Source organism: Metarhizium acridum (assembly GCF_019434415.1).
Source record: "Metarhizium acridum strain ARSEF 324 chromosome Unknown scaffold_1, whole genome shotgun sequence".
Classification (NCBI taxonomy): domain Eukaryota; kingdom Fungi; phylum Ascomycota; class Sordariomycetes; order Hypocreales; family Clavicipitaceae; genus Metarhizium; species Metarhizium acridum.
The window spans coordinates 3,026,298-3,053,800 of NW_027094015.1; the positions used below are offsets into that span (position 1 = coordinate 3,026,298).

At 51.0% G+C, this 27,503-nt stretch overlaps 8 protein-coding genes across 9 annotated transcripts; 5 read left to right on the top strand and 3 right to left on the bottom strand.

Moving 5' to 3' along the window:
• Positions 1-670: 670 nt before the first annotated feature.
• On the bottom strand, positions 671-2,941 carry J3458_000887 (uncharacterized protein). Its single transcript, XM_007809710.2, has 2 exons — positions 2,103-2,941; positions 671-2,019 (listed from the first exon to the last, which is right to left on the bottom strand). Exons 1-2 carry the CDS (start codon positions 2,592-2,594, stop codon positions 847-849), a joined length of 1,665 nt encoding a protein of 554 aa, XP_007807901.1. The 5' UTR covers positions 2,595-2,941; the 3' UTR covers positions 671-846.
• A 704-nt stretch (positions 2,942-3,645) lies between these two features.
• Positions 3,646-4,112, bottom strand: J3458_000888 (uncharacterized protein; the record flags this gene model as incomplete). The annotated part of the gene is made up of 1 exon (XM_066116396.1): positions 3,646-4,112. Exon 1 carries the CDS (start codon positions 3,967-3,969, stop codon positions 3,646-3,648), a length of 324 nt encoding a protein of 107 aa, XP_065978278.1. The 5' UTR covers positions 3,970-4,112.
• A 2,223-nt stretch (positions 4,113-6,335) lies between these two features.
• J3458_000889 (uncharacterized protein) lies at positions 6,336-6,761 on the top strand (the record flags this gene model as incomplete). Its single annotated transcript, XM_066116397.1, has 1 exon — positions 6,336-6,761. One exon carries the CDS (start codon positions 6,336-6,338, stop codon positions 6,759-6,761), a length of 426 nt encoding a protein of 141 aa, XP_065978279.1.
• A 4,437-nt stretch (positions 6,762-11,198) lies between these two features.
• Positions 11,199-11,902, top strand: J3458_000890 (uncharacterized protein). Its single transcript, XM_066116398.1, has one exon. It carries the CDS (start codon positions 11,456-11,458, stop codon positions 11,789-11,791), a length of 336 nt encoding a protein of 111 aa, XP_065978280.1. The 5' UTR covers positions 11,199-11,455; the 3' UTR covers positions 11,792-11,902.
• A 1,161-nt stretch (positions 11,903-13,063) lies between these two features.
• On the top strand, positions 13,064-17,850 carry J3458_000891 (uncharacterized protein). Of its 2 annotated transcripts, XM_066116399.1 has the most exons (10): positions 13,064-14,088; positions 14,144-14,217; positions 14,292-14,560; positions 14,627-15,168; positions 15,241-15,481; positions 15,539-15,957; positions 16,013-16,352; positions 16,411-16,902; positions 16,961-17,073; positions 17,135-17,850. In XM_066116399.1, exons 1-10 carry the CDS (start codon positions 13,886-13,888, stop codon positions 17,751-17,753), a joined length of 3,312 nt encoding a protein of 1,103 aa, XP_065978281.1. In that variant the 5' UTR covers positions 13,064-13,885; the 3' UTR covers positions 17,754-17,850. The 2 variants fall into 2 exon arrangements, with proteins under 2 accessions (XP_065978281.1, XP_065978282.1); XM_066116400.1 differs by lacking the exons at positions 13,064-14,088; positions 14,144-14,217 and having other exon boundaries at positions 14,265-14,560.
• A 409-nt stretch (positions 17,851-18,259) lies between these two features.
• J3458_000892 (uncharacterized protein) lies at positions 18,260-21,464 on the top strand. The gene is made up of 4 exons (XM_066116401.1): positions 18,260-18,494; positions 18,567-19,196; positions 19,255-20,317; positions 20,388-21,464. Exons 1-3 carry the CDS (start codon positions 18,438-18,440, stop codon positions 20,008-20,010), a joined length of 1,443 nt encoding a protein of 480 aa, XP_065978283.1. The 5' UTR covers positions 18,260-18,437; the 3' UTR covers positions 20,011-20,317; positions 20,388-21,464.
• A 112-nt stretch (positions 21,465-21,576) lies between these two features.
• J3458_000893 (uncharacterized protein) lies at positions 21,577-22,333 on the bottom strand (the record flags this gene model as incomplete). The annotated part of the gene is made up of 3 exons (XM_007809713.2): positions 22,221-22,333; positions 21,789-22,137; positions 21,577-21,724 (listed from the first exon to the last, which is right to left on the bottom strand). Exons 1-3 carry the CDS (start codon positions 22,306-22,308, stop codon positions 21,577-21,579), a joined length of 585 nt encoding a protein of 194 aa, XP_007807904.2. The 5' UTR covers positions 22,309-22,333.
• A 3,456-nt stretch (positions 22,334-25,789) lies between these two features.
• On the top strand, positions 25,790-27,464 carry nmt1_1 (Glycylpeptide N-tetradecanoyltransferase; the record flags this gene model as incomplete). The annotated part of the gene is made up of 5 exons (XM_007809714.2): positions 25,790-25,924; positions 26,207-26,262; positions 26,326-26,428; positions 26,493-26,561; positions 26,643-27,464. Exons 2-5 carry the CDS (start codon positions 26,228-26,230, stop codon positions 27,462-27,464), a joined length of 1,029 nt encoding a protein of 342 aa, XP_007807905.1. The 5' UTR covers positions 25,790-25,924; positions 26,207-26,227.
• Between the last annotated feature and the right edge of the window lie 39 nt (positions 27,465-27,503).

Consider the following 27,503-nt stretch of genomic DNA (forward strand, 5'->3'; position numbering starts at 1 on the left):
AGAGGCTGCTCTTTCCTAGCCCGAGCCCCAGGGCTTTTAGCATGCATCTAAGCTTACTTAGGCAGTATCGGATGTAAGCGTCACCGCGGCCGGCGACCTCGCCAACTAGAGCCTACCCAAATGACCATCTTGTGCGCGCTGTCACCTGCTTGCTTCTCGACAAAAGGCACGATAAAACAGCATTAGTACTATTTCATAACTTCCTTGAGACAGTCAAGTGCCTGAGAACGTAGGTGGCTAATTAATTCCGCGCGTACTTTGGCACGCCATGTTATGAATCGTCCATTAGCCAAGTGTGCTTAGTAAGGCATTCTCAATCGTGTGGGCGCCAACCAACCAACACTCAAGTAGCACCCATCGTAGATGGCAGACAGCAGATGCCAACAGCTGCACGTGCTGGGAATCTTGCAATGTCAAGAAAGAGGCATCATTATGTATCTGCCCGTCGATTCATGAATAACCGCAGCCGTCTCCTTTGCATCTCCACTTCATCGGCCTTGTCAACGTTGCTCCCCATTCATTACGGAGTATTACGTCTCTGATTCTCTGGTGGCTGACGACATTACAACTATTCACGTACCAGGAGAAAGACCATTGCCAGTGGCCCCGGATAACGAAACGTCTCACAAGGACACAGCTTCACATCACAATTCATTGAAGGAACCGAATTCAACAGTACACTGTATATTGGCAGATGGATATGTATGGTACGATCTACAACAAGGACATATATTACTTCCGCACTTTTTGATCCAGGAGCTCACATTCCTCTGGATATACCACTCCCTGTCCTCTATTCTCTCAAGAAACAACTAAAATGCATATTTTATGACAATTATACGGGCCCTATACCTGCTCCGCAACAGGCTTCTCAATATAGTCGCCAGCTCCGACGGTGTTAGCGAAGGTGCTAGTGGGCTTCCACTTCGCCGAATTCCGGGGGGTAGTCTCTTCCATCATCCTGTCGACCTGCTCGAGGGAGAGACCCTTAGTCTCGGGGATCAGGAAGTAGGCATAGACAAAGGCGCAAGTGCAAAGACCGCCCCAGATGAAGAAGACGGATGACTTCAGGTTGCCGCGATCCTCGCCCACCATGTACGGGGTAATGACGGCAATAATGGTGTTCCACAGCCAGTTAGAGGCGGTGGAGAGGCCGACACCACGAGATCGGATAGGGAGGGGAAAGATCTCGCCGATGACGATCCAGGCACCGGGACCCCAAGTGGAGGCGAACCAGAAGATGAAGATGGCGATGAAGGCAATCTGGGCGTTGACGGCAGCGATGTTATCCGCAAGACTCTTGGTGGGGTCCGAGGGATCAGGATGGGTGTGGTTGAAACCAACAGTAACACCGATGATGGCAACGAGGAACTGGCAGATGAGCATTCCGAAAGCGCCGGCAATGAGGATGGTGCGACGACCGAATCTCTCAACAGTCCAGAAAGACAGAGGAGTTGAGCACACATTAACAAGAGTGAAGATGAGTGAGATCAGGAAAGTGTTGTCGATGGCGCCTGTGGACTGAAGGAAAGGAGTTGAGTAGTAGAAGATGAAGTTGACACCGGTCCACTGCTGCATCATCTGCAGGGAAGTTCCCAGAATAGTTCTACGCAAGTTGGACTTGGCACTCCAGAGGCTACCCTTGAAGCAGTTGGCCCAAGATCCGAACCAGGTGGTGGAGGGAATGAGAGCACGCTCGTACTCCTCGTTGGCAATGATCTCAGCAACCTCAGTCTGGACATATACGGAGTCCTCGGGTTGGCCACGGACGCGGGACAGAGAGTTGATGGCCTTCTGGACCTGACCCTTCTTGACGAAGTAACGAGGGGAGTCGGGGAGGAAGAGAAGACCAATACCCAGAATCAGAGCCCAGGGGAACTGAATAGCAATGGGCACACGATAGACACCAGTGTTGTCGTAGTTCTGGGTGGCATAAACCACGATAGAGGCCAACATGAGACCGATGGTGATGCAGAACTGGTAACCAGCTACGAGAGCACCACGAACTTTGCGAGGACACTGTGAAGGAACCCGGGATTAGCATTGCTCATGGCGACTGCGCGAGGTAGGAATCGCCCAAACCGCATTCCTCGTTTACTTACAATCTCAGACATGTACAAAATGACAATGGCGGACTCGAAACCAACACCAAGACCAGCAATGACACGGCCAGCGACGATAGGGCCAAGAGCATGATCGGGGCTGGTGATCATCTGAACAACAACACCGAGGGCATAGATGACGCAGCCAATGATGACGGTCCATTTTCTGCCGATCCAGTCGGCCATATCACCAGCAATCAGGGCACCGAAAAAGGTTCCGCAAGACAAGATGGACACGATCAGAGAGGAGTGAGATTCGGAGATCTTGTCAACAGTAGGACCCTCGACGGCGTGGATGAAGATCTTGGAGCCCAAGACGCCATTGATGTAACCGGAATCGTAACCGAAGAAGATGCCACCGAATGAGGCGAAGGCGCAAAGAAGGTAGGCCTTCCATGTGACGGGAGCCTCTATGTGCTCAACATCAGGAGCAGTATGAAGGGTAACGGAGGCCTTTCGCTCCTCCCCTGGCTTCTCGAGACTGGCAGACATGGTTGCTCTTCTCGACAGTGAGTCGGTCTCCGGTGATTGCTTCCTTGAAGTTTGAACAGTCGCAATGTCTGGGATATCGAAAAATCCAAAGGCAAGACAAGGTGTGGGGCAATAAAGGAGACAGCTCGTCAGACAATGGATGGACTGCACGAGGAGCAGGACAGAAAGATCAACCGCAAACAATGAAGAAGGGGGTGAAGACGACTTTTTATCCCACGAGCCAGCGGAGCATTCGATCAAGCATTGGCCAGGATGTCAATGTTGCATCCCGTCCATCATCCATCTTCGACAGTGCCATCTGCCCGCGTGAGTGTCCCACACATAGGCTATGGGGCGTAGTAATTATGAAAATGAGACGGGCAGCGAGGCTTGCAGGAGTGGCGTTCATTCACATCCGACACATTCTGGGCGAAGGGCTAGCAAAACACACGAGGCCATTCGCCAGAAGGGGGGAAAACCTGCGAACCGGCATGGCTGAGCTGTTCTCCAGTCCGACTCAGGCGCCTGTGATTGACTGTGAAGCTCCGGGGTCGAGACATGAAGCAAGAGGCGCGTGTCCGGGGAACCCGCGTGGAGATTTGCGGGGCCAGACCGGCCTGGGCTACGAGGTAAGGCCGATGATGGTGGCAGATGGAGGCAGCGGCCCACATCGGCTGGCAAAGAAGCGCCGAGAAGGGCCGGCCGTTGGCCTGTTTTGTGCTAAGGGGCCAATGGAAAAGTCATGGAAACGTTTGGAGATGACCAGCAATGGCCCTGGCGGCTTCGTCCCTGCTTGGCTTGGCTGTGCCTGCTGCCCAACTGCCTACCCCGTTGGACCCTCTCCACTGTCTAAGCATTCGGAACACCAAGTCGGTGTGGGACAAGAGAGTTGATCCCCCAGCATCCCCAAGCCGTCCACAAATATCCCCATGGGAAAGCAAATTTGGAGACCAGCGCCGTGTCAAGGGGAGGGTGTGAAAATTGCACCAGACATACTGCGGAATGCCACTCGGGTAAAACTCAAAACGGAATTGAGCCTCGGCAACGGAGTGCGCAGACGCGCGTGTCATGATCATTCGACTATTAGCAGCTCCACGACGGCAGGAATCCGTACAGCGTTTAATACCATTCGCCCGCTCCAGATGGGCTGTTGTTGGCCCACCATCAGCATAGCAACGACTGCATCTTCCATGCGACGCAAAGCTGTATACCGTTCACATGAGGCTTCTTTCCCTACCCCCGAAGCTGTAGTGTATGTACTGCGCAAGATGCAAATACCTCGAGGCGAAATTAAAGTCAAACCCGTTTCATCCAGCACAAAACTCATACATGCCCTACCATGGCAGACTTCACCACCAAGGATACCTAGACAATGACCGCCATGGCACGACGGCATAATGGCAGTGAACGGTGTGGGATTAGTGTAATATGATGGCTCCCTAGTCGTCGCCAGGCGCAATCAGGGCAATAAGGCATAAGCTTGTCACTAATAGCAGAGTTGCGGCAGCATGACATCGTGGGCAGAAGCATAGTCACGAGACCCAGTTGATTTTGTTGACACCGTGGAGACACATCCTTCACATCTTTCACCGGCACCCAGCCGTGTGTTTCTGCACCGACCACGCTCGTGACGATTCGCGATTCGTGGGCCGTGCTCAAATCGGTACTCAAATTGAACGCCTGCAGAATGCTATGCATGCATGTGTACGTCGATTCCCCCATGATTTGTATACAGCACAATACGCACCAGACGTCACCACTCTCTGGCTATGGCGTTGGTGTCAGTCTTCATTTCCCAGCAAGCACTTGAGAACATGAAAGTTAACCGTGGCCCACACTCAGCGCGCGGCGACAATGAAAATTACGGGTCTGAAAATCCCAATGGGTTAACTCTCGGCCGTACTCGACACGCTATTTCATGCCCTAGACCCTCTACTCACACTCTATTTGACCGAGCTAGTACCAGCGACTTGGCAGAAGAGCGTCCCGCAGCTCAGGATTGTTACAGGATCAGGGGTGCCGCCATCGCGTTACAAGGGTAGCTCCGGTACTGTGGCTGCAGGACATCACCTCTCTTTATGCTGCAGATCAACGAGTGGTTGTTCTCTGTCACGTCATGGCGGTGCAAAGAGCTTTTCATCGAGACGACTACTTCATGCCCAGATCACTTCCCAACATCGAGCCCAACCATCCGGGTTCAAAATGTTAGAATAAGCCGATTTTCCCTGGCGTAAGAGTATATGGGAGCAAGATAACCATCCCCACCTCGTCGTGTCACAAGATTTTGAGTAAAGGTTGAAAACGGACGGTCAATGGGTCGGCGGACTGGTCGATGGCCGATCCAAGAATAGCCGCACGGAGGAAGGCCGTGGCACAGAGCATCAATTCTTGTCAAGTGGCTTCCGTCTCCCTCATCTCGGCTGCCCACGGGGTTCCTCGTGGCGTTGCAGGGGTCTCTCATGGCAAAACACCGTCTGGTGGATTTGGCCGAATTCGAACAGTAGACCGATGGACATCGTCGAGCCGCGATCATGCTTCACTCGCGGCTATGTGGCCCGAATGAAACGCCACTTTAAGCATCGGAACAATGCAGCCAAAACTACTATTGAGAGCCTCTTGTTAAGCTTGGAAATCATTCACACCGTTCGGCTTACCGGAGTGATACAGATGAAGGGGAGCAGGTGTTCTCCTCTCCGTTTATTGACCGCGAAAGAACCGCTATACGACGATCATGAGTACTCCGTAGCCACGGTCAACTTACCACACCAAGATCCGCGATCCGCCTTCAGTATCATCACGCATTGCGATGAAACAACAGCCACCAGCATCAAATATCTATGGCTGGGAGCAGCTTTGGCTTTCAAATCGCACAATACTCCTAGGTGCCGAAACGCCATGTGGCATAAATCACACTTCGTCAAAGTTCTCCCGCACCAAAGAGTTGGTGTGGTTGTGTTTTGCAACAGACGTTGCGCAATCCCCTGACCAGCATTCCGTGTCAGGTTACCTTGCTTCGACCCGCATCACGTTGAGTACTACCCAAGGCTTGCACAGCGTGTTACTAACCGGGGATCTGGATCAGCTAGAGTTCTGGCAACATTCGACTGCATTGTCATATTAATATGGACGTGACCATTTTGTTTTCGTTGTGAAAAAAGAATCCCTCGCTTACAACAAAACCTAGTATTATACTGTGAGTAATTCGTCCGTCTGGCCCTGGCAAAGCAAGGAATAGTACGGAGTACTACTTCCAAGCCGTTGCGCATGAGAGCTGCATATGAAAACAACCAACAGTCAATCGGCTACCATCTCGTTCTCGGTGATCCTCGTCTAAGGGAAGCCTCCGGGCGCAGGTTAGAACGGTCAGTCTCCGACGCGATGCGATGCATGCTGCCGGCTCCGTTCCCGGTCGCCTGTTACCACGATGGAATGGCAATGCTTGGCCCAACAAGCCATTCAACGCGGGACGGCTGGCCCTGTGTCGTGCTCGTGGGCCGTTCTACGGGCGAAATGCATGGGCACTGCGACGCCACTTCACAGGTGAGACCGAGAAGTGAAGCCAATACCTTGGCCAACCTTATTTGGGATCTGTCTTCTCTCTCGGCCTGTGCTCCGCCGTGTCGCCATCGGCGTCGATGCGACGATGCGACGAGACCAACAAATATATTGTGACTACGGAGTACTACATGTTAATTTGCACCACAGAAAAAAAAAGAAAAAAAGAAAAAAGCAACACTGTCCTGGTACGGAGTAGTAGTTATTATGTCCCGCTTAGACAGCTCGTGGCACAGTGGCGCCAATGCGTCTGCCGATAGACCGGATCGAGCCAACGGAGTGAATTGCTTGGGCGACGGCAACAAAGAGAAGCATCCCATCAGGGCCAAGACTTTCTTATCAGCTTTCCACATTAAGAATTCGCCATCACCTCCATGGGGTGGAAATCTCTCCGTTCTAGCAAGCATCTGGGGTTTCCGCGGATCTAGGGTTGATAATAACTCTATTTGCATCCGTCGCCCAGGCACATTACCCCCCGTCACAATCACTATCGATTTGTCTGGTCGAAAGACGGTGCCATTGAGCGACCAACGAAGTCTGCACTGGTTCCGAATTTTTCGTTCAATACACGATGACATGCGCATACCGTATGCATTGCCCTTTTTTTTGGGTTGCCAATCGTTGGTCAGATGACGTTTACAACAAATGTTGGGGTCGATTGCTTGATCAAATTCCACAAGAGACATGATCCTCGAGTACATTGAAGACGGATCGAACGCGACGCAGTCAATCCACAGCAACGTCAGATGCGCCACCTATTGCCCCAACAAGAAGCAATACAAAGTTACGGATCCCCTGGAGCTTGGATTCATTTTGCGACCTAAAATATTACGTAGTACACAGCGTGAAGACTCCATCACTAACCATGCTTAGTGCCGTAACCCGCCGTAAATGCACGGTTATCAATAGAATGCCTCCTTATACAAGACAAGAGCAGAATGGGCACCAGAGACACGCTTACAGGAGCGAATCCCACGGCCACTTCCGAGATATTTCACACATGCCAGGCATTCTGGAGAAAATACCTATTGTGTAGGGTAGGTTCCGCTTGAAAATTCTAAATGTTCTGGTGATTGTATTGTTTATATCAAATGCGCAATGATATACACCGTTATGCGTTAATATGAGCATACAGTAATCTATGATTTTGTCAATCCTTCTATTTCGCGACTCGAGTCTACATCGAGCTTGTCGACGGAGGAAATACCCTGTCGTGATGCGAATTCTTGACCATCGTTGTCGGAAATCAAGCCACTGCCGAAACAACCACCACATCATCCGTAGCAGCATATCGGCGACACTCAAGTCTTTTGATGATCTCAACATCTATGAAAGGTTTCCCGCCACGTAGGAGTCACCAGTCGCCTCATCGGTACCGTGGATATCCAAGCAATAATGGATGCAAAAACACGCCCGGTAGATCTTGGCTCTGCAACCCGGGCCATTTACTCGCCATAACAAAACCTCATCGAACAAACTTGTAAACTGATAGGCTTCATACCTAATTGCCAGCCACACATTCAACAGCCACCGGAGAAGCCAAGATGTTCATCTTGTAAAATTCCCAGTCGGCTGTGTCCAGGGTAAGCCAAGGACACAGGAGTCAGGCACGGAAGAGTACGGCGAGGTCTAACCTATCCGGGTTTTCCACAGCAAGCAATTCAGAACCGTGTACTGAAATTTATGGATTACACGTGCCGAACTAGACTGAGAAAGCGCCAAAATGGCTCCCACGTTACGAAAATAGGCCACTGTACTCTACTTCGCTGGCACAGATCCTGGTGGACGTGAACCGGACATGATAAAACACCTTCAGGTGAGGCTACAGTTTTAGGAACAATTATCCTCAGGCCACCACACAATATAGAACGCACCTCACGAGGAACCATGGTATATCCCGGCCACACTAAAGGGTGAAGGGTCAAGGGTCAAGGGTGAACCAGCAGCGTAAGCACCTCTATTCAAACTCAAGGGGAGTATAGCGTGCTGGCTTGGGGATGCAATTCGTCATGTTGTGAGGCGAGCTAGCATATGCTCAAGTACAGGGAGAAATACAATTTCTTGGCCCCTTACATCTCTAGCACGAGCTGAGGACTGTCCAGAATGTGAGACGAGGCCTCCTTCGGTACTAGATTATCGTATCAATGCCAGGTAGTCAAGTTGGCTGCGACGAGGCTATTCGGCACATGCATGACAATGTCAAAACAGCAGCATATAACTAGACTTGATCAATGTTCGGGACATCCGATTCGATCGGGAAGTTACCCAAGGACCCTTGATCAAAGACACAAGGCCCATGAGGCAAAGTGGCCGAGAACCCCGTAGTGAACCAAGGGCTTGCATGTAGCAGCGAACTAGGCGAATCTAGAGAATATCGTGTAAAACCATTGGCCTATGATATTTGCTGGTGGGGTGTCTTTATCACTGCCTTCGAGATATCGAGGGGAGTGATGGGATATACAAACCTGACTGCTTTTGCTTTGTCTTCAGATGGCTGTGTACACTTCTAACCCGCAGTCGGATCCATGGTTTCAATTTACTTCCGCATCACATCAAAACAGTCACGTCGGCACACGGCACGAAATCAAAGCTTGCATTGTTATTCCAAACCAAACTGCCTAACGTGCTGCACCAAAACTCCTCCTCGGTCAACACTACCGAGGAGAAAAGCAAGTCTTAGGAGTTGGTATCGGCTGTTAGTAGTTTGCAGCTCTAAACCACTAGCGTCAAGAGAAAGAAGACACCTCCAACCGCTCCCCGGATCCTTCTCCACTGTGGAGAGGAGCAAGTACCGATAGTACTGTGTCTATAGTGAGCCAGAAAAGGAGCGTGACCTATTGAGGTATCATTGTTCAATGCCCAGCATCGTCTTTGACGTGTCATCGTAACATGATTGGCAGAGACCAGTCGCCGCCAGGCTGCGTTTGGTGCCCTTTTAACACCTTGCGCAAAAAAGAAAGACACTGGGGCGGGAGGGGTATATAACGGTGATCGTAAGTCATCAATTTTGAAGAGGAAAAGTGTACTCTTCTAGGTATGGTCCGGGTGGCTCGATCCAGTCCGAAATTTCCAAGGCTTCCCCGTCGAATAACATTTCTGGATCGTGATCCATATAAGAGTAAGAGTCCCAAGTTGCTGCGGCTTCTTCACGAAAATCATTCTCCGTCGATAGTTGCCCTTCTAAGTGGTGTGTTGACGTGCATGTCGGCTCCTGAAGTCGTACCCGTCTAGACTGGTGAGAAGGCGCGTCACAGACGGCATCCCCAGGTTCTGACGGATGAGAAGAAAATAGATATCCTATTCATTTGGCTTCTCATCAGACATTATCCAGCACACAGCAAGAGCAAAATAGAAGAAAGTTTATCACAGAAGCTGTGGCTAAGCTTACCTTTGACCAACTTCACCTCAGAGTTTCTTCTTAAAAACCCTTGCACCCAGTGTTTGCCCAGTGGCTGGTTGTCTCCATGTACAACCAAGATGCGGCTGGCGAATTCCTCAAATTGTCCCTGAGTTGGAGGAACTCCAAGGGCAACAAGATGGAAGATCCAGCGGGACAACAGCTTTTCCTGTTGCCGTGAGAAACGCTGTCGACACTCATGGGCTTCGGCATGTGAAATGCCACCATTGAGTCGGTCTTGCAGCGTTGCTCGTGGGATATGCCATCGTTTAGCAGCTGACCGTTGTGAAGTGCCTTGGTGGACTTCACGGACGGCTTCTTGCAAGTCCTTTTCGGTATACTTGGGCATTTGGGGTGGATGTGCGGTATGAAGGGTCTATCAGAAAAGGTATGTAGGATGCGTGTGAATTGGAGGGTTGGGACGATAGCTAGGGGGGTGGGCAACGTGAACAGGGTCTGTAGAGAATAACCAACGACGAAGAAGCCTTGGGCAAAAAGCAAATGTTAGAGAACAGTCAAGTCGGCCATGATGGCCCGGACTGATGCGTGAAATGGCCAGATAATGGGTGGAAAGAGAAGAGGTGGGAGGTGGCCACTTGATGCCTCAAATACTCTCAGCTTTGTGGCAGAAGGGGAAAAGGCGGAGAGGAAGTCTGGCGCTGGTGATCGGAGGGGGCAGACAGAAAGGGGGCAGGGAAGGCGAGGTCAAACCCCCAGAGGAGGGCAAGAACGCAAAAAGCACGGGTTACAGGTTCCGGGTTGGGAGGCGACCAAAGAAAAAAACAAGTGAGCAGCCAATCTGGTGCGAGCTAATCATCCCGAGTCGAGACAAGCCAAGTACAAAGTACTAAGGTACGTAGAGTCACAGTCGCAATGACACGAAATAAATGAAGCAGCAGGAAGGAGCCGTCCGCTGGCCAGGTGGGCAAAGTGGGCAGGCCCTTCGAGTTTGCGTGGGCCACGTCAATGGGCCAAAGTACGGTCTGGTATTGTATAAAGCGAGTAATAGGGGGCACAGCCTGGGGGCACAGTGCTTGCACCCGGGAAACAGAGATCAGGGAAACTCTCCCATTCCCTTGGATACCTAGTAAGTTACCTATAGGTACTTAAGTAGGCTCCGGGTGTGGGAATGCGCCAGTGTGAAAATGCCAGGGAAGCAGGACGATGCACGCCACGGCTGCCATTAGCCACCAGCACCACCTACAGCACTCCAAAGGCACGATGAACGCTCAGGCGGAAGGGCGGCGGGGCAGGGGGCCCTGGGATCATCTGGTCAAGTGCCTCGGGATGCATCACGGCTTTACGGCACCTGTAGCGGGTGCATTGGTCGAGGCGTGTGCGTTCTGGCGTACGTAGGTGCTGGCGTGTACCCAAGGTTGGTGTGTTATCCTCTCCTGAGTAGCACGAACATGCTGAGATGGAACATTGAATACGTATTGACATTTGAAGCATAGACACGGCAGCCAAAGACTAAATACTGGCCCAGCATTCTCCGCTACCTTAGCGTCGACAGGGCACTTGACTTCATGAGAAGATCCGATTTGACGACTGTCGACTGCTCTCGACGACATGGCGCGACGTGTTGAATGCGGCGGTGCTGGCGTCGAGTTGCAGCGTCCGGCTACAAGGCTGTACGAGACAGCGGAACGACCTTGCACATGGACAACCATAGCCTGAGACACAGCCGCCACAGCATTATGTCGCCCATTGACGTTATTACCAGACAATGTCGAGTCTACCCTCAGAGTGTCCATATCCGTACATACCGTGCCCACCAATCTAGTTCATCGCCTGTGTCAAAACACCTCATACATCATCGTTTTCTGACGGCACGGCGTGCGAGGAGCCCGGGCTGCGGTCAGACCGCCTCATCGCTCACATGCATTTTCAAACGTGTTGAAATGTTGGGTAATTTTGTGAGCCGGATCAAATGTCAAAACCAGGAAACGACTTGAAAGGGGGCCCAGCGACCATTTTCGTCACTTCTCTTTCTACTGATAAATACAGAAAAAAAAAGACGACGATGATGAAAGGACATTCACATTACGGTGGGCTTTGCGGAGGATATGTTTCGTTCCGTTTGCGAACCTACTCGACTGCTCAATCCGCATCCAACAAACTTCGACCCAGACTGGCCCACTCACGCATCGGGACCATAATTGCTCCATCTTCTGCCGCCGCTGGGTTCTTAATACAACGGGGAACCATGGTTACAGAAGAAAGTCTCTCTGAACTACTCCGTAGCAGGGCTGATATCGCTAACTAGAATCTGCAGCTAGCGGCTCACCTTGTCATCAAATGCCCGTCGTCACTATCGGAACTCATCAGGCTTGAGCCATCAGCGTCAGCCGTTGCCGTGGGACAGGAACTGGCCGCAAACGAATTTTGACACTGTTGGAGACCGAGTCGCGAACACGCAAATGCCTCAAACATTTTCGAGTCGTATTCTTGATTGAAAGACTAACAAATGCAGTGTGCTTGACAGTGGACTGACCAGCACCCACCAGCTCCTTTTTCAGCTCCATGCCCAGCCTCCTCAACTGCTGACTCTGCGTCTGCTACGGAGTACTCCGTATGCATGTGCAAATGCACTTATAGAGCCCGGGGAGCGCAAATGATTGATCAATTGAAGATAAACTTCAGCAAGCATGGCACGTCGTAATCATACACATTCCTGGAGGTACCAGGAGCTTGTGGTGCAAGCTCTAAAGTTACCCTGAGATGCATGAGTCTTGTTGATGGATTAACAAGCTTGCATCGCGCACTGTCTGGTCAGTCAACTGCCAAGCATCATCTACCCTCAAGGATACCTGCCTGGGAGGCCTCGTTCGGGACCGATCCGAAAAAGGGACCCTGCCTCAAACTGCTGCACTCCACCAGTTGGGCTGAGCTGGTCTTAACTTTGCGGTTGGCGAAAGGGCTTCACAGTCCTTGTGCGCCGCTGTGTAATGACGACGGTGGCCGTGGCAATGCCCTTTGGGCGCATGGCGTCTGCCCCATGCCAAGAGCATGACAAGTGAGATGACGGCAAGGAGTCAAGGGGTCAAGGAGTGGATGAGTGCCACTGCAGCGTTTCTCACGCGATGGCTGCAATTTTATCGACGCCTTGGGGGTCACAAAAATCCAAGCACGGTCCTAATCGAGGAGATGGAGCTCATGGAGTACATCACACACGGAAGCCCAGGACCACCACGACACGCAAATGGGACTGGCCAGACCAAATAAGAACAACGAATAGTCACCGACTAAGGACGTTGGTACTCATACTCGCATCATTCGGTCCATTTTGTCCCCTTTGTTCTCGTGGTAGGCAAACGGGTTCTTGCCACGCTAGGGCAAATGCTTGCAAAAGTGCTCAAAAATGCAGCTACCCCAAAGCTATCACCATCTCATGTCGCCGATCAGCCACAAACCGAGGACTGACTCCCCTGCGGCGTGATTATTCCACTGTGGGTTGCTCCAGCCGCTGAGGTGCTGACCTACAGCGCCTCCCATCTCCCTGGACAGCGCTGAACATGTTCCTGACACATATATCGCTCATACATGCTGCTCTTTAACTCTTACCTGAGCTACACGGTAGGTACTTGTACTCTGCTACGGGGAGACTTGGGAAAGTCACATCAGCTTTCGCCTCCCTCACCTCTCCCTCGCCTTTTGTTGCCGCCCATCATAATAAACTAAGCAGCCCCTCACTCTATACTCGTCTCGGACAAAGCGATTTTGGCAATAATGGAATGCTTTTTCGTGGGTGTAGACCATCAACCGCTCCAAAACGTAGACCCGTTCCCGATAACACACCCCGTCCACCAGCCTTATTGTTCCTATTTCCCCCTCTCGTTTAGCCCCCTGGACCAAAATTCTGGCACGGCAGGACTACTAGTGCTCCGTACAATGACAGCGGATGATGACGGCAGGTCCTTTGAACCTTGAACTAACCAACCAACACCCATGTGATCTCTTGTCATGCAAGTGATGGCAGTGGCCGAAATGGAGGTAGCTGTGTCAAGCGAATATGTTACCAATAACCGGCCAGGTAAGATGAAAGGCTGACTTGATTGTTTGCATTGCGACGGAGAAACAGAACTATATCGGGAAACTTGCACCGAGCTGCTCATAAGCTTTGCGCGGTGTTGCAGTTGAATTTTTTTTGTCGCCGCATTGGTTGCGCATATAATTGCCCATTCGTGTGCTTCTGCTTTACTGATCTTTGCTATGCGTAGCTCCTAAGGATTTGGATCTTCACGACGTTGAACTTGGGCCACCCTGATAGACCTTAGACCCGCTTCTATCATAGATTTCTTGTGTTCTCGATATATTTTCTGCCTTAGACTGCTTTCCATTTTCTTTTCTTACATTGGTCATGTCGTCAGAAAAACCCGAGGACTCGCACGCTGCGGATCGAATTCGTTGGCGAGACGAGGAAGAAGGCCATGATCGCCGCAGAAGTCGTTCCAGAGCCGGGCTTCGTCGTGCCAGTTCTACGGATTCTCTTGCCATACGGTCTGTTCATGGGAGAACCACGGTTGATCCCGCTGTTACGCTACCTATTCAGTATCGTACCGTGTAAGTGGTATTAGTGGTCTCGCCTCTCACGGGCTCGAGACTAATCTTCTCACAGTTCATTCCAAATAGAGGAATCTAAAGGCAAGGAACGAGCAGAATTAATAAGGGCCAGCGAGGTTGCGGCCAAGGGTGAGTCTCCTAGTCTCCTTCCAATCACAGGGCACCTCGACGTGAACCGGATTCTGAACCATGTGTCACTACAGACCTGAGTGACCTGCAATGGCACACAATAACGGCCACGGAAGTTGCCGAGAGGCTAGTAACTTCATCAACCAACGGGCTGTCAGAGAGCCAAGCTGAAAGACGACTCGAGGAGTATGGCAAGAACGCGCCGTCGCCCCCAAAGACGAACCGAATCCTTACTATATTAGGATACTTTTTCAAGGGCTTTGGCGGCATTCTTCTTGTTGGCAGCATTTTGGTCTTTGTATCATGGAAGCCTCTCGGAGATCCACCTCAGCTGGCCAATCTGGTATGCGAGAAAATGCTTATACTGCCGTCATGCTTTCATGATGCTAATATTTTCTTCTTTGAGCAGGCACTGGCGATTGTTCTTTTGGCAGTTTTTTTTCTTCAAGCAGCCTTCACCATGTTCCAGGATTGGTCAACTTCGCGAGTGATGTCGTCCATAAAGGACATGTTGCCAGAACAATGCCACGTCACGAGAGACGGACAGATGGTACACATGCAAGCCGAGGACCTTGTTCCCGGGGACCTCGTTACTATACATGCTGGAAACAAGCTTCCTGCCGACTTGCGCTTTATTGAGGTGTCACCTGACCTCAAGTTTGACCGCTCTGTACTGACCGGTGAATCCAGACCCATTTCGGCAACAGTTGATCACACAGATATCAATTACTTGGAAACGCACAATATTGGACTCCAGGGAACTCATTGTGTTATTGGGTCTGCCCTCGGTATTGTCGTGGCAACTGGCGACCGGACAGTTTTCGGTCGTATTGCTACCTTAACGAACGAGCCTAAGACGGGCATGACGACTCTGGAAAAGGAAGTTCTGTATTTTGTCCTTTTTATTTGCGCAGTCATGTTCACCATGATTGTCGCTGTTGTCATCATTTGGTATGTAGTATCTTCGGCTTTATTCACACTCCCTGCAAATTTTGCAGCCCAGCTAACTCCTCCGATTTACAGGGCCGCCTGGCTGCGACGGGATCATCCTGACTGGATTAATGTGCCTACTTTGATTGTCGACTGTGTTAGTGTGGCTGTTGCATTTATTCCTGAAGGCCTTCCTATCGCTATCACTGCTGGTCTGACTATTACCGCAAACCTGATGAGAAAGAACAAGATTCTTTGCAAGTCTCTCAAGACTGTCGAAACGCTCGGCTCTGTCTCTGTCATTTGCTCTGACAAGACTGGAACTCTGACTCAGGTGAGATGATAAATTGTGCCTGGGAACTCTTTTTTTTGTATCTGACTCTAGTCCTAGGGTAAAATGGCAGTTACGGATTGCTCGATCGGTACCAACAATCTCTCGATGGAACAACTACATGACGCTCTCAATTCTGGAAATGCCAAAGAAAAGCCGAATGTCTTTCAAACCTTTGGGCAGCTTGCTGCATTGGGTGCTTTGTGCAACGGAGCCGAGATGGACGCTGCGCAAGCCGATGTTCCCGTTGCAAAGCGACACGTATTTGGAGACGCCACCGACACCGCAGTTCTTAAATTCTCCGAGTCTGTAGCTCAAGGAAACGTTGCGTATTTTCGATCCTGCTGGCAGAAAGTGTTTGAACTTGCCTTTAATAGCAAGAATAAGTTCATGATTCGGTGCTTCACTCTTGCCCAGCCTGAGGCATTGGGCCGGACTCTGACTGCCCAGGATGCCAGCCAATTCCAGAACAATGATCTGTAAGAAGATACCCGTAGTTCGGACTTTTGGAGAAAACGACTGACTTCGCTATAGGTTGCTCACTATCAAGGGCGCACCAGACGTCCTCGTTGAAAGATGCTCGTACTACCTAGCCCCATCAGGAGAGGTTCTTGAACTTACTCAAGGAGCCAAAGCTACGTTTGAGCACCTTAAGAACATGCATTCTTCTCAGGGTAAGCGGTGCCTTTTCCTTGCGAGAAAACTCGTCAAGGGTGGTAAGCTCCAAGACGGCGGTGATTACGAGAAGTCAGCGGTCGAGGAGGCAAAAACTGGTTTGACCTTGGTTGGACTTGTGGCTATCGTTGATCCACTGAGGCCTGAGATTCGTGATGTTGTCTCTACTCTTCGTGGTGCGGGTATCAGGATTTCCATGGTACGCCGTCCCTCATCCACATCCCAATTTCGTTCATTCTGTACTAAGTATAACCCAGGTAACTGGAGATTTCGCTTTGACAGCCCTGGCCATCGCTCGGGAAGCCGGCGTCGTTACCTGCGTTCATGTTGACGGTGTTTTACATCTCGAAAGAACTACAGTGGATATCAGCTCTGCTTCTGAGGACAATGAAGACGAAAAAACAGTCGCGTCAAGGCGAGGCGCTCTGGTCATCAGTGGCCCTGAGTTGGCAACCCTGACGGATCACCAATGGAGTCTCCTTACCGAGTACGAAGAGGTGGTATTTGCTAGAACCACCCCGGAACAGAAACTTCGCATCGTGCGAGAATACCAGAAGCATAACGTTGTTGCCATGACCGGTGATGGTGTCAACGATGCGCCCTCTTTGAAAGCTGCCGATGTTGGTATTTCCATGGGCAGCGGCTCAGATATTGCCATGGAGGCCGCCGACATGGTATTGCTGGACTCGTTTTCTTCCGTTGTTGCGGCGGTCCAGTATGGACGAGTAGTGTTTGACAATTTGAAAAAGGTGAGAGGATCGTCTATTGACGGCCATTTTGGTGCAATACTAACAAAGGTCGGATTAGGTCATTGCGTACCTGCTTCCTGCTGGTAGTTTCTCCGAATTCTGGCCCGTTATGACGTCGGTTGTTTTTGGTCTCCCGCAAATTCTGTCTTCCTTCCTCATGATCATTATTTGGTGAGGTCCATTCTCAGCTGTCTTGTACATCTGCGAAAGTGCTCGTGCTAACTGAAGGCAGCTGCTTCACTGATTGTGCCGCTGCGACTATCCTTTCATTTGAAAAGCCCGAGGCGGATGTACTCCTCCGAAGGCCTAGAAACGTAAAGAAAGACCGCCTCGTCAACTGGCAGCTAATCTTTCACGCGTATGCCATCATTGGCGTCACAGAGACCCTTGCGTCCTTCGCAATGGCCTTTTGGTACCTGCAACGACAGGGAATTCCCTTCAGGGACCTGTGGTTCAGCTTTGGCGTACTACCCGCTTCCATCAACCCGGACTACTACATGGAAAAGTTGAACGAGGCTTCATCTATCTACTTTGTCAACTTGGTTGTCATGCAGTGGTTCAATCTCATGGCTACAAGAACAAGACGACTCAGCATCTTCCAGCACCCCCCTCTGTTCAACAAGAAGACGCAGAACTTGTATCTATTCCCTGCAATTGTGTTTGCCTTGGCAATGGCGGTATTGTGGTTGTACATTCCTTCATTACAGCCCATCATTCAGACGGCTGATGTACCTGTGGCGCATTGGTTCTTGCCTTTTGCCTTTGGTCTTTTTATCATTTTGATTGATGAGGCTAGGAGGTGTTGGGTTAGGCGCTGGCCGAATGGCCTGCTCGGGAGAATGGCATGGTAGTTTGGGGATTTCTTTTTGCTTCTTCTTCTTCTTTTTTTTTTTTTTTTGATTTTTTGATTTTTTGATTTTTTGAGAGAGAGAGAGAGAGAGAGAAAAGGGGGGGGGGGGGGGGGATGTCTTGTAAAGATGGTTTCGTGAGCGTTTGTGTAGTTGTGACGAGATGTTTGATATATTATTATGCTTGATTTTGAAAACCGTTGTATCATGTGTAGCTACTTGCTGCGTGATAGTTGTCAAATGTTGGCTCGATAATCTGTCTTGATGGAACAAGCACATGAAAATCCGTTCCAAAACAGGCTACTTTTACCGCTTCCAATCACAACTTCTGGTCGTGGTGGACCGCCGATCATCTTGGTCCTGTTCTAGTCTGGTTGGCCCAGCGTCAGCACAGCACCATGTCGCTTCCTGGCTGCTCAATCAACCATTAGTCGCAACGACTGGGCTGATATCAGCTCATTTTGCCCTGTTGGCGAGACTGCCGATGCACGTTAGAGTGCCAAGCTGTTCTTGTATCTTGGGGCTGCATCATAGTTTGTGGTTCTCCGGGCGTCATGACAGCCATTCTGTTGCTGGGTGACGCAGCTTGCGATTCTCCGTTGTTCGTCATTCAAGCACCACCTCACACGTGGCGTAATTGATTGATGGGTTTGCACACGCAGGCTATCTCGCCGAGTGTTTCAAACAATGCCCGGAGTCCCGTCGTCTCGCAGCTGTGAAGCCTGTCGCAGGGTGAAGAAAAAGGTGAGAGAGACTCAGGTCGTGCCTTGGAGTTTCGGTAGAGCAACCATTGACTCGGGCTTCTCTCTTGCATAGTGCAACCAAGGTAGACCCTCATGTTCTCGCTGCATACGACTGAAGATCCATTGCGTCGGGTCTGGACACCAGCGGTACAAATTTCAGGACGTATCGACCGCCTTCGCCATTGTCAACAGCCAAGTGAGCAGACGACCTGCTGCCTCCAGCAAAGAGGGCCTCGGCCCCATCACGACAGTCCCAAGCAACAGGGTAACCATTACCGCCAGCGCGCTGGGGTCTGTTTTGGAGGTGACAGACCCTAGATATGATGTTTTCGCCTTTGGATCGTTTATGAGGATGCTCCCCCAGCGCCTCGGGCATAGTGTTGCTCTGGACGCGTCGGCGGCGGCCTTTGTCAGCGCCCTGAGAGATTTGCGCACCAGGCAGTCAACCCTCGGTACCATAGGGAAGTACGTGGGAGCCTTGAGTGCCGTGCAGAAAAGTCTGGGGGACGAGGGCACGGCGTACTCGGCCGAGACGCTGTGTGCCGTGTTCTTGGTCATGGCCGCGCAACCGTGGCTGTCCATGAAGGGCGACCGGCATCCCAGCCACGGCTTGGGCATGTCGCATCTGCTGAAGATCTTGGTTGACAAACAACCTCATGATGACTTCTTGCGGACGCTGATGGCATCAGTTAGTGTCGTAGTGGTGGGTTGCCCGCATGTGTCCCCTGAGAAGTCGGCTCACGCTAACCACCCAGACGCAGATACTCGAGAGTATATTCAACCCGGCGATTGAGCTAGAGTCTTGGATACACAAGGTGCATACGCTGACGAGTCAAGAGGAAGAGGAGGCGGCGTTGAAGCTAGGCCTCAATTTCCGATGCCTGGATATGGGATGGCTCTCGAAGCTGCCCGAACTCATACGGAACCCGGTTGTGAACAGCGCCGCCATCAAGGCCTACTATGAGATGATACAGACCGACTACCCCGGGATAAAGCGCTTTGGGGACAGCGTGATTGAGGCGAGATGCGCTGGGCCGCCGACGTCTCTTCCGCTCCAGGTTGTGCGGGCGCAGACACAGTTCCACGCCGCGCAGTGCATTATCCTGTCCATCGCCATCACCTTGAATGCATTCATGAGCAAACACTTTGGTCCCGATGATTTTGTAGCCGCAGATAGATATGGATTCTGCGCCGATGCAATTGAACTTGCCGAGAGGGCCCGACACCGAAGGCCCTTGGCTGCCGCTCATATTCCGCTGTGTCTGATTACGGCTTGGCTATCTTCGCGGGATCCCATGCAGCAGGTGCAGCTGGAACTTTTGATGGACGAGTACGGCAAAGACTATCATCTGATCGAAATGGTTCGAGGCGCAACGCAGGTCGACGGGGGAGGGAAAGAGGGCGCGATTCGTAAATTCGCCTGCTTTCCGATGCAGACACTGGGTGGGCAGAATGAACCCGTGGTACAAAGGGTTGGTCCTGAAGCTTATTGCGCAGAGTACTGCACTATTCTATAATGAGATATCTTGAGCTAAAATTACAGAATACACGAACATTGGATGGATGCCTGGCATGTATCCGGTAGTCATCATCACGGCGGCCGGCAGTGAAGCGTTGTTGGAGGGTACGGCTGTTCAATATCCCGGTGTCGCATTTGGCTCTTCATTCAAGCTGTTTAATCTGGCGACACTGCCTTGCTTATTGGATTCATCGTAACAAATTTAATCCACAGAGCTGTATTTGTTCAGGAGCTCGACAATACTCACGAGCCATGAGAGCCGCACGCAAGTCATTACGCGGCCCGCGAGCCAACATCTCTGGCTGGTAGGAAAACTCGTCCCACCTCAATCTTCATGTTTAACCTCGTATTGTATGTTAATCAAAGATGCGCTAGAGCCTGTTTTATCCCAGAAGACAGAGGAGCATTCGACTTTATTATTAGATCTCTTGCCGTATTCCAGAACAGAGGTTCCCCCCGGGACAGAAACAACATTGCAGTTGCACCTTGTTTGCAAAAAACGCGTTCGGTCTCTGCGTTGTCGCCTGACACGAAGAAGTCTGAGTCCTGACCACAATCCTGAGTTGGACCCTGGCCTGGTTACACGCCACGGCAAAGACCCATTGTCTGTCCTCGGATCGGCGGATAGCTGGTTGTCCGGAACAGAGTATTGTATCAGGAAGTTCCGAGGCAGGAAAATATTAAATTCTTTGCGAAAGCGCCTGCCACAGCCCCGATGTCCATTCGGGGTGTCATTGTGCGTTCAGGCCAAGGTTCTATTCCGAGGGCCCAACACCGACCTCATCACATCCCGGGGAGCACCGGCGAGGACTGTCGGCTCCCGCTCCCAGAACATCATCTCCGTGAAATTTCAGCTGACAAGGGGTAAAGACGGCGTAGGACAGGGCATCCTCGTCTTCGCCATACACATGGTGATGCCACGACACGCGGCGGAGGGCTACACATGACGGGAGCTGTTTCGACTGATTGCGAATATGGCACAACTGGACAAGGGTGTGCTTCCTTTTTTCCCCTGGTGGGGGATCAACGACATAAGAGGGACTTGGGTGACCTCGAGCCTCGGATTATTAACAAGCTTATCGACCGATCTTACTCTTACGGAATTGGCCATGGCCAATGCCGGGATTGCCGCGCAACGCTAACGCTCAGGGGTCTATCGGATGAAGATGATATTAGTCCCCCAAGGAGCATTTTGAAGGGGACGACGCGTAGTATTCGTCTAAAGACTTGGCTGGACCTGGGTAGAATACGGCAACATGTCACATGACACGACCACGACGAGAACATCGGCAAGAATTGTTCAACCTTTTGCTTTAGGGTTATATCGTCAGCTTTCCTCATGTTACTTGACAAGATTCTTCATATGCAGTGGACACAAATTGGTTCAAAACGTTGTTTGAAACTTCGTACATATTACTAGTAGACTTGGCCATTGAAAAAAGCAGTTTTGTGCCAGCTATTCCCGCCTTGGAACATGACTGCCTCATCTGTTTCTACCTAGTAACATGTAAAAAGAAGAGTTCCGAGCCATCTATATGCCCAATTCCTAGTCGTGGCGAGACGGCTAGTGAGCCTCTGGCGGTGCTGGTATAAATGCAGCATCCTCGAGAGCAATCTTGCCAACAACCCCGCCAGAGACACTGCCAGCGTCAACGTTTTCCTTTGCTTGCTGTGACGACTTCATGTAACTGATCAATTGCTGCTCATCTCTCCTGTATTCCTGGTGAGCGGGAAACTGAAAGAATTCGCCGCTGTCTTGGGGCGGGAGGTACTGACGGGTTGATGGCCATGACCTGACCGGTTTGACAATGGGGCCCGGTGGCACAGTACAGAAGCCTGGGGTTCAGGTCGTTTACAACCAGGTTGAAAGTCTTGACGTCCTTGTCGCCGTTTTGGTAGGGGAGATGTCCGCTGTGGATGGCTTGCGGGTCGGACTTTTGCAGTGGCTGGCAGCCGGAGCCCTCGATGCCCTCGGTGACGGTGTGGTTTCCGTTGCTGAACTGGAACTGGACAATGTCTCCGACCTTGGCGCGGATCATGTTGGGCACAAAGAGGTCCTGGGGGCCGCCGACCACCACGGGGTGGACCTGGTTCGCCTGACCTGGCGAGATTGTGTTGGCGCGAACTATTCAGGGTGTTAGTCTTGTGTTGCTTCTCGGGGCGTGCCGGACGATTGATGCCTTTGGGGTATCTGAATATTCAACTTACTCCGCAAGGGTCTGAGTTCCCTGTGAGGCGCTCCCCTTCCAGCCTGGAATAGGCTGGCAAGAGCCAGCAGACATGGGAATGCCTTCATTTTTCCTTTTGCTTCAAGAATTAATGGTAGCGGCCGGCCGGCGGTCTCTCCAAGTACACTTTTACCAAGAATGCTGCTCAGTAAGGCATGAAATATGAAGCTCGTCCAGCGAGGTTAAGCTCAGACTCGGGGGAAGAGGAATGAATGGACGCGAGCAGTCGCTAGTGAAGGGAAAAAAGAAGATTGTCGTACAATAGACAAGTATGCAGACCTGTCATGCTTTCAGTTGGGCATGAATTCTCTTTTGTGTCATGCTCGGAAGTAGAGCACTTGGTCGGTTCCGCCGGTTTCACCATACATCGTCCGCATTGTACATCGTGGCCCGCGCCAGCATCAGATGGAAAATTCGGAACTGCCAAGAGAAGAGAGCGGGCCAAGGAACCCTTGATATCGACGAGACGAGGTGAGGCGTATCGAGTCACTGTGCCATATTTTCCCGCGCCTGAGGAATAGGAATGGCGACAATGGGGATTTCCCGCATGGGCGTCTGCCAGCGTCATGCGCGGCCGGTGCAAGGGGTTGGACCAAGAGAACCAATGATTTGCCGTTTGGTGTTTTGCTGCGCAGAAACAGAACGCTAATCTGCACATGATTTGCGTCCAAAAAAGAGGCTTATTGTTTAAGCTGATGACTTTCGACGGCGATTCTGGAAAAAGACGAGCACGGGGATTGCTCTGAAACAGCCAGAGATCCGCGACGCCCAACTTGCTTCAGCCAAGGGAGATATCCCTTCGATGAGCTGAAACGACGTCTCAGAACAGAGAACCTTCTTTTTGGTGCTGCAACTGTCTTTCGGTGGGGATACTGACTCCAACTGTGCCTGTCGGAAATAAGATTCCGTGCGAGGCGTCGTTTGTTTTACATTGATCATGACGACATTTGACCACGTCTCCTAACGGGAATTTAATTCAGGGAAAAAAAAAAAAAAAAAAAAAAAAAAAAACCAATGGGAACCAAAGGCGGCTCATTCATTTATATGCTCGTGTTGGGAGGCCGCATGCAAAGGCCAAAGAGGTGCTGTTCACAGGTTTCCCCCGACTCTGTCGACATTTCCCATTTGGACCGCAGTACGGACACTCGGTCGCGTCGCTTCTCCATCCATCATGACACCTCTGTAGCTAGCTCTTTGCATGTGGTCACGGACACCCCGACGCCGGGCTGCCCTGGACAGGAATTTTACTCATGTCTTTTGGATGTGAGCCCTTGCATGGGTGTAAGCGGAGCTGCATGAGCCGGAGCCGGCGTGCACAAATTATTTCCAAGTTATTTGCTTGCAGTAGCCTCTTGGCCTTTTTTACATGGCGACGTGATTAGTAGTAGTCAGTTCTTATTAGGTAGCCAGCCCACTGGATTTGGTAACCTGGTCGTCAAGACGAGTGTGAGACAGTCTCGTCAGGTTGCAGGTAGATGAAGAATCTATGCCGGTAGAAACTGCCGTTAGTGGTTCCAGGCAGTTTCTCTACTGTATCGGTTTGCATTCTATATTAGATTTTTGCGTTAATCGGCGCAATGTATGTATTCTACAGCAAAGCAAGACACAGGAAATCAAACCTCTCTGTTCGTCGAGGGCTACAAGAGGCCACATTTGTATGTGAACTTCCACTTATGGCAATGCCGAAGCCCCGGAGCCCGGAGCTCATCGACTCGGGAAATTGTGGAGACAAAAGACCGGCCGCCGGGCAATTGCATAATACATACTCCGGTGCTGGTAGGTAGGAAGGATACAAAGAGATTACACCAGACAACTTGGGCGGTGCGAAATAGATGCGTTGAAATTGCTACCGTCTTCTTGCACGGGCCCTTTACGATGAATTGCAGCAGTCGACGCGACGAAAATCGTAGCGGATAATTGTCAGGATCCCGTGCGCATCTTTGCGGATTGCCGCATATTATTGTCTGCGAAATGTTGAGTATATAATGAAAAGATGTAATCGAAAGTTGACAGTGCTCTGCAAAGTATTACTCTCATTAGATTTTGTTCCGTCTTCCGTCTTTCCTTTTATATGTTGGTCTTTGCTTGAAGTCAAGTCCTGGTGACTTGCGCTACTACTATCATTTTATTCGCAAACCCCATCTGTCTGTACGGAAACACCGCCCCATTAATATCTGTTTAAACATGCCTTCTTCTTTATTGTTCGCCGTTTCCACCATTATTGCCCTCGGTCGCTGCCATGCAGTCATTCCAAAGGCACAGGGGGACGCCGGTTCTCCCCTACGTGTTGGGTTTGGAGGTGACTAAAATTCAGTACCATCCTTCTTCAAAGGCAAAGTCACTAAATAATCTGTGTCTGTTAGTTGATCTTTCCATCTCTCCCAACTGCACCGGCATCAGCCCTTGTCAGCAAGATACAACCATTATCCGCGACGACGAGATCAAAAGCAAATCTTGTCAACACGTGCGGCCGCACCGAGTTGAAAGGAAACATTGATATCGGAGAGAAGACTGAAATTGCACTTGCAGCCTGCGCAGTGACTCAGGTGAAGGCCGGTAGCGAGATGGTTGTGACCCTCTACTAAATTAATGCTGACGGCGCTGGCCCGTACTTTTGCAATCTCGATGAGACGAGCAATGCTGGAATCAGATTCGCGGCATCAAGAGTTGAGCTGCAGACGCTATACCCCAACTTTGCTAACATGTCTGTAGAATCTCAACGGTAACAGACAACGTCCCTGGGGCGAATGGCCTCTCACAAGGCAAGACTGAAGACTTGGAAATCACAGTTGGAATGCCAGACCAGCTCAAGTGCACAGGAGTGAGTTTCTGTCTCCCCTACTCTCGCCCCAACGCCCCCATGTCTAATGGGCTTTCGAGGCTCTACTGGCAGTGTCTGCACTGTTCGCTGTCGCAACACTTCTGTGGCCGGTCCATTTAGTGGCTGCTTCCCTGTGAAGCAGACTGACACGGAAAAAGCCGTCAACACCGTCAACTCCATCGATACAAAGCAGAGTTTGGAACAAGTCACCGACCTGGTGAAGTACACCACTAGGCTAAAAGTGATGCTTCGCTATTGAGGGTAGATATCTTGGCCAGTGAGTCGAGTTGACGCTTCGGATCAGGCGGGACAATTTGAGTGATCTGTATGTACATAATGTCGACCCACCAAAGCATCCGATGCAAGCTCCAGCCTTAGCTTCAAGATGCCCGAAGCCGTCTTGGCAGACAAGTGTGCAAGCTCTGATGCCCAAGGTGCAGAGACAAACTGAGGAAAGCACCGACGTAAAGAAAAAGCAGCCTCAACCCCATGCTGCCAATTGGAACTCCACCATTAACTACTGTTGTCAGAAGTCAGTCATGTGATAAGCTGGCGCCGGATGATTGGATAAATTAGCACATGAGATAATTAGATAATTACCCCTCCTCCCAATTTGTTGTGGAGAACTAGGTTGGTGACGCTGCGGAGTCGGCTCTTGACGGAATATAAATGGCCAGCTCCTGCCGTGAGAGGCATTTTTTCTTATCTTTTCCAAAAAAATACCTCTTGCCGTTTCTCCCTCTTCCAAAATTCCATCAATTACTCAGCTATATATTCGCCACAGGAGTCCAAGTACGATTGGTACGCCTCCAGCGTCTAAGGAGCCATGATGCCTCTCGCAATGGAACTATTATCAGGTCGAGGTAAAGTGAACCAAGAATGCAACCGGGTGTTCAATCTTATTCCCGCCGTGTCCCGCTCTTGACGCCTCAGCGCAAATCATCCTGCCAACAAACCATTAAACATGGAGTCAGTTGGTAAAGAGGACGTTTTTGTGTGTGCGTGCGTGTTTTGAGAGGCGCCACGGTGAGATGATTGATCTGAGAAATACCGGTGAACTTGATCTGGATAATACCAGCGAAAGGATTTGCTTCTTGAAGACTCTTTCTGTAGTCCCCATTCCGAAGACCAACTAACTCTCGTAGCATCCGCCTCGAACTGCCAAAATGTCCACGGATAAGATCACCTTCCTTACCAACTGGTAGGATTGGACTGTTTCTTGGGAGATTTTTTTGGCGCACGCATTGACTAATTCTCACTGTAGGCACGCTACGCCTTACCATGCCCCCCTCTACCTTGCTCAGGCCAAGGGATACTTCAAGGATGAAGGCATCAAGGTGGCCTTGTTGGAGCCCAACGACCCTAGTGTGCGTCTGTCATGATATTCTCAGTCACCTTCGCGGAACCGCAATGGGCTAACTGATAAACAAGGATGTCACCGAAATCATTGGCACAGGCAAGGTCGACCTTGGCTTCAAGGCCATGATCCACACTCTGGCTGTACGTCCATGTTTTCACTCCTTTTGTCCTCTTCTTCTTTCCGCTGTCAGAAGACACAGTATGTTGACTGTCAAGCTATAGGCCAAGGCTCGCAACTTCCCCGTCCTCTCCATCGGGAGTCTCTTGGACGAACCCTTCACCGGTGTTGTCTACCTCAAGGACTCTGGAATCACAACCGACTTCCGCTCTCTCAAGGGCAAGAGAATCGGCTACGTTGGCGAGTTTGGCAAGATCCAAATCGACGAGCTCACCTCGCACTACGGCCTCACTCCCGCCGACTACACCGCCGTTCGCTGCGGCATGAACGTCTCCAAGGCCATCATCAACGGCGACATTGACGCCGGAATTGGCCTGGAGAACGTCCAGATGGTCGAGCTGGAAGAGTGGCTTGCCAGCCAGGGCCGCGACAAGTCCGACGTCCAAATGCTCCGCATCGACGAGCTGGCCGAGCTCGGCTGCTGCTGCTTCTGCTCCGTCCTCTACATTGGAAACGAGAAGTTCATCTCTGAGAATCCTGAAAAGGTCCGCGCCTTCATGCGAGCCGTCAAGAAGGCCACTGACTTTGTTCTCGCCGATCCCCACCAGGCGTGGAAGGAGTATGTCGACTTCAAGCCCGTCATGAACTCCCAGCTCAACTGGAAGATCTTTGAGCGCAGCTATGCCTACTTTTCCCAGGACCTGAAGAATGTCGAGCGCGACTGGAACAAGGTCACCAAGTATGGTCAGAGACTTGGCGTTCTGAGCCCCGACTTCAAGCCCAACTATACCAATGAGTTCCTTGGCTGGGGTCTGGAGCCCGACTCTGCTGACCCAACTGGCGACCAGAAGCGCATGGTCGAACTCCAGCGCAACGTTGCTTGCTGCGGCGGCTTCCACCGGCTTCCCCTGACTGCGAAGGCTTAAGAGGCTTGTGTGTTTACTGAAGCTGTAACAGCTATGAGG